Source organism: Synchiropus splendidus, chromosome 7, assembly GCF_027744825.2.
Source record: "Synchiropus splendidus isolate RoL2022-P1 chromosome 7, RoL_Sspl_1.0, whole genome shotgun sequence".
Taxonomy (NCBI): Eukaryota; Metazoa; Chordata; class Actinopteri; order Syngnathiformes; family Callionymidae; genus Synchiropus; species Synchiropus splendidus.
Genome location: NC_071340.1, coordinates 23687501 through 23694523, shown reverse-complemented (window position 1 = coordinate 23694523; position 7023 = coordinate 23687501). Strand labels below are relative to the sequence as shown.

Genomic DNA, 7023 nt, shown 5'->3' with positions numbered 1-7023 from the left:
TTTTTAATATATGTTCATCTACTTTCTGATCTTGGGATAAATAAAGTAAAGCAATCCAAAGGAAAGAACAGTAACAAATTATTATAGCGCGCATAGTGTCTTGTGTGATTGCGAAAAAAGTGTCGCTCAGTCGTAAAAAGTCGAATGTGGAAATTTGAATTGATATTTCAATATTAATTCTATTTTTAAAGGTATGTTTTCTTTCAATAATATTCTTAAAATAAAGGAAAACTAATATATGTTTTGAAAATTGAGCCAGATTAATTTAGCTGCTCGTGTGTCTTTAGATAGAAAAAATATATATAATATAATAATAATCTTTATTAAATCAGGAGCATGACCTAAAATATGAATATACACCATAGATACTCGGTGCATGTTTTAGAATGTTGACCAGCCGCTTTTTTCTTGCTTCTGTTTATCGCTTACTATTTCAAAATGTCTTTAAAGAACATGCTGCAGTCCAGTTTCGTCGAATAAATAGTACAGTTTCCGTTTAGGTTTTGCAGTGTTTGCTTCTTTTACCATCGGAACCGGCCACATTTCCGTGGAAAACACGCGTTACAGTGAATTTCCTCAGGTGTGTTTGCGCTCACATATGGAGAACTGAGGCGCCTCGGTGTGACACGGGGCAGTGCGCATGTGCACAAAACCATCCAAACTACTTCCAACTTGAACGGTTCAATCCAAACAAACAAAGTCCCCCCCAACAAAACTAAACATGAATGTGCCCAATTTCAGAAAGAGGGTGCACTGTTTTGTTTTTATTTAGTTCAGCAAAACATGAGGGTGCACTGTATAAATATTCGAGAAGGCAAAATTGAATTTTTATAAAACGGTTGCCACAGTTTTGGTGGAACTACTGTCATCACTGGAGTGAGACAGGTCAGAATATGAAGATCATGAAATTGTTGGTGCGTGTTTACATCGCCTGGCCGACAGATTTTTTTTTCTTTCATAAAACCAGTGTCAAAAACGCGCCAGCACGCACGGTTACGCACGGCACATAGATCGTTAGAGAGCACGTAAGAGCATATGGAACGTTAATTTGGAGAAAAGTTGCGCGTTCTGCAGCCGGACATCGGCATGACGTTGACTTGGCATGAGTGACAAGCTCTTATAGAAGTAAAGCAGAAGGCAGCAGACGCGCTGTTCCTGCTGGAGCGGAGGAGGCGTGGATCTCTGACACTCTTCCACGCAGCAGCAGCTTCTCCTGCAGCCAGAGCTCAGATGACACCACCCCGTCACCGACCGGAGGACAGAACCACGGATCTACTCCGCGGATCGACCATGTTTTGACACCGGCGGCTTCATTCAATGACAGCGAGCGGCCTGACGGGGAAACTTTCGGAGACTCTGGCCGTCGACGGAGCGCTTCTGGCGGCATGTGAGCGCTGCGTTTTTGGCGCATGTTCCTCTCCATTGTGCGCAGCCTTCTCCTGCTTTCTGAGCGGCTGGAAAGCAGAGGAGAAGGAGGAGTAGGAGGGACGTTTTCTCGAGACTGGATCGCTCTTCTATGGACGACGGTGGTCCCCTCTCTTCCAGGGCAAATGCGTTCAGTATCGTGTCTCTGATTTGTGCGGCGGAGCGAGCAGGAAACGCGGCGTTGGATAAACTCAGCAGCGACTTGGAAACGCACGGCTGCTCAAAAATGCACTACAGCACTGTCACCCGGGAAATGGAAGGTAAATGTCTGATCACCCCCCCAAAAAATGTGTCTCGCATCATCTGCTCACTTCGAGCGAGTCAGATTTTTTTTTCTTTTTTTTTTCAAGCGCGTATAGAGAAACTTGGCGCAAGAATCAAATCAGTGCAGGAACTCACGGGAAGGATCAGAAATCCCGAATGAAAACGCATCTGCTTATCAGCAGCGAACGTCTGAGGACGCGGTGATTCTGCGCGTCATGGCAGAGCCAGTCCCAAATCCAGTCGCGACGCGCGTCCAACAGGCATCTGTTGGCTTCATCATGCAGATGAGCCTGTTGCGCCCCATTGTTTACTCCCAGGGAGGTGGGCGTCTTGTTCCTCTCTTAAAGAAGTGAAACGGGCGCCGGAAAGAGCATCCAAAAAGGGGCGCACTTCCACGTCAACCAGTCCCACGGCGAGGAAGAGGCGCACGCTACCTGCAGTTCCTTATCTAAATAGAAATAAGAACCGGTTTTATCGCGAAGGGGAGGCCCTCTGCGTCAGATAAGAGCGGACACTCGCACAGCAGCCGCGCACAGCAATATCACTCCTTCACACGCGCGCACACACTTGACGATCTTTGCCGAGATTTAACGAGCGCTTGGACACATCTCCTTGGAACTTCCTCAGACTTGGATAAAAGAGAGAAAGAGCGCGCCACTCGGACCTCACAGCCTTCTGTGTTGTTGTTGTTGTTGTTGATGTGGTCACGGCATCTCCAGTAAATCCAGTTTTTTGGGATGATTTCAGCCATATCCAGCCCGTGGCTGACGCAGCTGTCCCATTTTTGCGATGTTGCAGCCTTCACCACCAGCAGCCTGAGCAGCCTCAACGCTCCGGGGGGCTACCACCTCTCCCCGTCCCCCGGGGACCCCTACAGTCAGCACGAGGCCCACTTCGAGCCCTGCCCGGCCGCCCAGCACAACTACACCTACCCCGGCTCGAACCCGGGCCAGGCCCCGCAGAGCGACGGCGGGACGCCCAACTGCTCCTCGTCCTCTTCCACCCCCAACAGCAAGAGCCTGGTGAAGAAGAACCCCAAAGTGGCCAACATCAACGTGCAGCTGGAAATGAAAGCGCTGTGGGACGAGTTTAACCAGCTGGGGACCGAGATGATCGTGACTAAAGCTGGACGGTGAGTCGGACTCGAGGTTTTACCAGCCACGACGAGCATCGAGACAAGGTTTAAATTGGCTTTTAAGAGCGGTCAGAACAACTATTCTACACGTTTACGGTTTAAGAGTCAAGTAAATATTGTGTTTGAATAACCTTTTGAATATTTCAGCATCTTTTATTTATACTACTTTACAAAGACTTTTAACACATTATGGGAACATTTAAATTGCATTTAAAGTAGGCCTGAATTAAACGTTTTTATCGAGTAATATGCCACGTGTTCAACTGTTTTACGAGTACTAGCGTTTCAGAAGGTGTTTGCGAGAGAATAATAGGCTTCTTTCAATGGACGGATAATAGTTCTGCTTCACAAGGATCTCATAACAATACAAACACGCATTTTAAATCTAGTTCTAGCAGGATCACGACATTGGTGTTTATCCATTCAATATTAACTTTATTCAACTGATTTTTAGTTATAGAATATTTCGAGCATATATATATATATATATATATATATATATATATATATATATATATATATATATATATATATATATATATATAGTAAATAGTACTTGCATGTAAACCTTAAAATGAATATTAAATCCGTTGTTAAACGTCTGATGTCCGAGCAAAACCAAGGCAAATTATTAAATAGAAAAAAAATAAACATCTATTTCAGAGTGAGACACCTTCAGATCAGGACCAGGTCAAAAGGATTCATATTTCAAGAGAAAATACTGACAATTAAAAATTCGTAAATAAATCCACTGTTTAGAAAAGTGTGTAATGGATAATGTAATAAATAAATATGGGACGCAATTGTTAGAGGGCAGAGGGAGGTTTAGTGAGCAAGAAACACGCACTATTTAATGCATTATATTTCAGACATTTGATGCTTTGTCAATTAAAAACACAAACAACAAAACTAAAATCGATTTAATTTAATGCAGATTAATAAACTGTGATCGCACTATTGTTATTCACCCATGCCATTGAAACGTGGGGGTTGTTGAAAAATACAGCACTTGGAAATATATATATATATATATATATATATATATATATATATATATATATATATATATATATATATATATATATATATATATATATATATATATATATATATATATATATATATATATAATCCACTGTCTAATATTGAACTTAAATGATTTCACAATTATCAAGAATTTGTTTAAGGTCCACACGTGCGGCGTTCAGTTGGTTTTCTGTTTGCGTTTGTATTTAAGAGTTGACCAGATAGAACAAAACATTTAACACAAATACAAGACGTGAATGAAAACGAAACTGAAAGATATTGTTGAAACTATGGCGTCACAACGTGTTTATATTCCACTCGAGTCAGGTTAAACATCATGCAAATCAATTGCATATTTCAGGAAACTTTACATTTGGCTTCGATGACGAATGAATCTGCACTTTGGTCTGAACACTTGAGGCTTTATTTTCTTCAGCTCGCACTGTCTGCGTGAGTGTGTGCGCGCGTGTGTGTGTGTGTGTTTAAACACAGTTACACTTGGAGCTTGCAGCGTTTCTTTCACACAATGACACAACGGTCATTTTAAACGCACCTTTAACCAATTTCTATCTTTTTTTGTGTGTGTTCGGTGCAACGCAATGTGGTTGCTGCAGTGAATGATGAAATCTCAGAACCAAATACCATCGAAATGTTGCAATAACACAGAATAATTGTGTAATAACACCGTGAATATGAGCGCGCGTGGCAGGGAGCGACACACGTCTGTCTGTTCAGCCCCATCGAGTCGCAACACTGGCGCCAATTGAGCGTTTATTCTGGGGAAGAACTCAACAAACGCGAATGTCTTAACTCGACACCACGCTTTTCCTGCGTTCAGCGCGATGTGGGGGGCGCTTTCCGTGGCGGTAAATATCAATTTAATGATTCAAAACTACGGCTTCACGCGTGACGTGTGAAGGGGGACACGCGCAGTCTGCGAGTCCGCAGTGAATCAAAGTGAGTCAGGGAAATCAAGACTCGGCATCTGATCTGATCCCTGACTTATTCAGGGCCCGCGGCGTGTGTGGCTTGTAAATGCGTTGGCTCATATTTTAAAACATGTAAATACTCGGTTTTTCAGGCGAATGTTCCCAACTTTCCAAGTCAAGATATTCGGGATGGATCCCATGGCGGACTACATGCTCCTCATGGACTTCCTGCCTGTGGACGACAAACGATACCGGTAAGAGATGAACGGGAATAAACAACGCAAAGATCGGGCTGTTCATAAATACACGGGGAAAATAAGCGCGCGTGTTTGTGCTTCGATGTCTCGCAGATACGCGTTCCACAGCTCCTCGTGGCTGGTGGCGGGAAAAGCGGACCCCGCCACGCCGGGAAGGGTCCACTACCACCCGGACTCTCCGGCCAAAGGGGCGCAGTGGATGAAACAGATCGTCTCCTTCGACAAACTCAAGCTGACCAACAACCTGCTGGACGACAACGGACACGTGAGTGCTGACCACCAACCACGGCCGGGGAACTGAGAACACAGGGAAAAAACACGTGGTCAATTCGGATAAAATACACAAGGATTGGTTGTTCAACGATGAGGCTTTTTAAAAACTTTTTATTTAAAAAATAATGAGGAGGCTAGTGGTGCGTTCAACACGATAGTAGTTACGAGCAACTTTATATTTAAAAACATATAGTGTGTCATGATGAGTGGTGCATTCCAACTGCACATTGTTTTTCATCTCTTGTATGCACTTTTTTTGCACTTTACACTATTATTTCTTTTTAATTTATTGTGATATGTTGTTTACAGAGCGTGTTACAAACACATTTTTTTTCTAATTCTGATTCTGATTTCTGGTACTCATAAAGTGAGCTGGTAAGAGTGTTGCCACAAAACCATGAAAAATGTTTTCAAGCCGCTTCCAAACGAGCCGCAAACCACAATGAGAAAGTGTGGAATCATGCTGTGCTTTTTTTAAATTGTACGATTAAATAGCATTAAGCGTAAATACACAAATAAAGTGGTTTAAAAGTGGCCGCTATCAAGAAATATGCCTGGTTGCCATGGTGACATGACTGGTACCCACTCAAAAGTACCAAGTCAAGAATCATACAAACATAAATACATGTTTGTATTTTGTTGTAGTCTGTTTTATTTTTACTGAATTATTGACCCAGTAAAAATGGCAGAACAACGAATCTTTTTTTTATCTTTTTTAACTCAACTAATCCCAATAAATAATGATCAGAAGATGCAAGTATTCCTCGTCGTTATTAGACTCGATGGTACAAACTGACGATCGACACCAAGTGGCGCTGACCTCTGCCACCTCCGTCCTCAGATCATCCTCAACTCCATGCACCGCTACCAGCCCAGATTCCACGTGGTCTACGTGGATCCACGCAAGGACAGCGAGAAATACGCGGAGGAGAACTACAAAACCTTTGTGTTCGAGGAGACGCGCTTCACGGCGGTGACGGCTTACCAGAACCACCGGGTAAGTCCTGCCTGGACTCCGACTCTGTTGTCCACAGAAGAGCTGCGCAGCTCAGAACGCTTTCCGCTATGTTACTGTTATTGTGTGTATATATATTGTTATAACTGTATATATATTATTATAATAGTTTTGCCGGAGATTTGACTTTTTTTTATTTTATATATATATATATATATATATATATATATATATATATATATATATATATATATATATATATATATATATATATATATATATATATATATATATATATATATATATATATATATATATATATTATGTTATAACTGTTATTGTTCAATGTTTAATAGTTTTGCCGGAGTTTTGATTCGTTATTTTGAAAATACCTTGTTATTTACATCGGATAAAATATACATTTTCATGTTCTATGTGGGTGCGAGAACATTGACACTTCAGTCCAAATGATCTCCACATGCAGCGTGCGCCTGTTTGTCACCTTTGAAAACATATACATCTCTTCTGGACAATTTATTGAAAAAGTGTCTTTCAATATTCAATATCAAAGTTGCTCCATGTTCTGCTCGACCTCTGTGTCAGATGTTGTGCACTTTTGAAACGACCTGACCAGTCCAGTGATGCGTCTCCCTGCTCTCTGACTCCAGATCACGCAGTTGAAGATCGCGAGCAACCCATTCGCTAAAGGCTTCCGGGACTGTGACCCAGAAGACTGGTGAGTGCTGACACGCTGGGTTT

General features: G+C 42.1%; 1 protein-coding gene across 3 annotated transcripts in view; it reads left to right on the top strand.

The window, feature by feature from the left end:
- The first annotated feature begins 1219 nt into the window (after nucleotides 1–1219).
- Nucleotides 1220–7023, top strand: part of tbx1 (T-box transcription factor 1) — a 9866-nt gene continuing 4062 nt past the window's right edge. Inside the window, exons 1-6 of one of the 3 annotated variants that reach the window (XM_053870537.1) lie at nucleotides 1220–1387; nucleotides 2488–2821; nucleotides 4932–5033; nucleotides 5130–5301; nucleotides 6151–6306; nucleotides 6933–7000. In XM_053870537.1, the coding sequence (XP_053726512.1) occupies nucleotides 1318–1387; nucleotides 2488–2821; nucleotides 4932–5033; nucleotides 5130–5301; nucleotides 6151–6306; nucleotides 6933–7000 (902 nt within the window). In that variant the 5' untranslated portion in view covers nucleotides 1220–1317. Of the gene's footprint in view, nucleotides 1686–2436; nucleotides 2822–4931; nucleotides 5034–5129; nucleotides 5302–6150; nucleotides 6307–6932; nucleotides 7001–7023 lie in introns of all 3 variants that reach the window. The other 2 variants (XM_053870536.1, XM_053870535.1) reach the window with 2 other exon arrangements.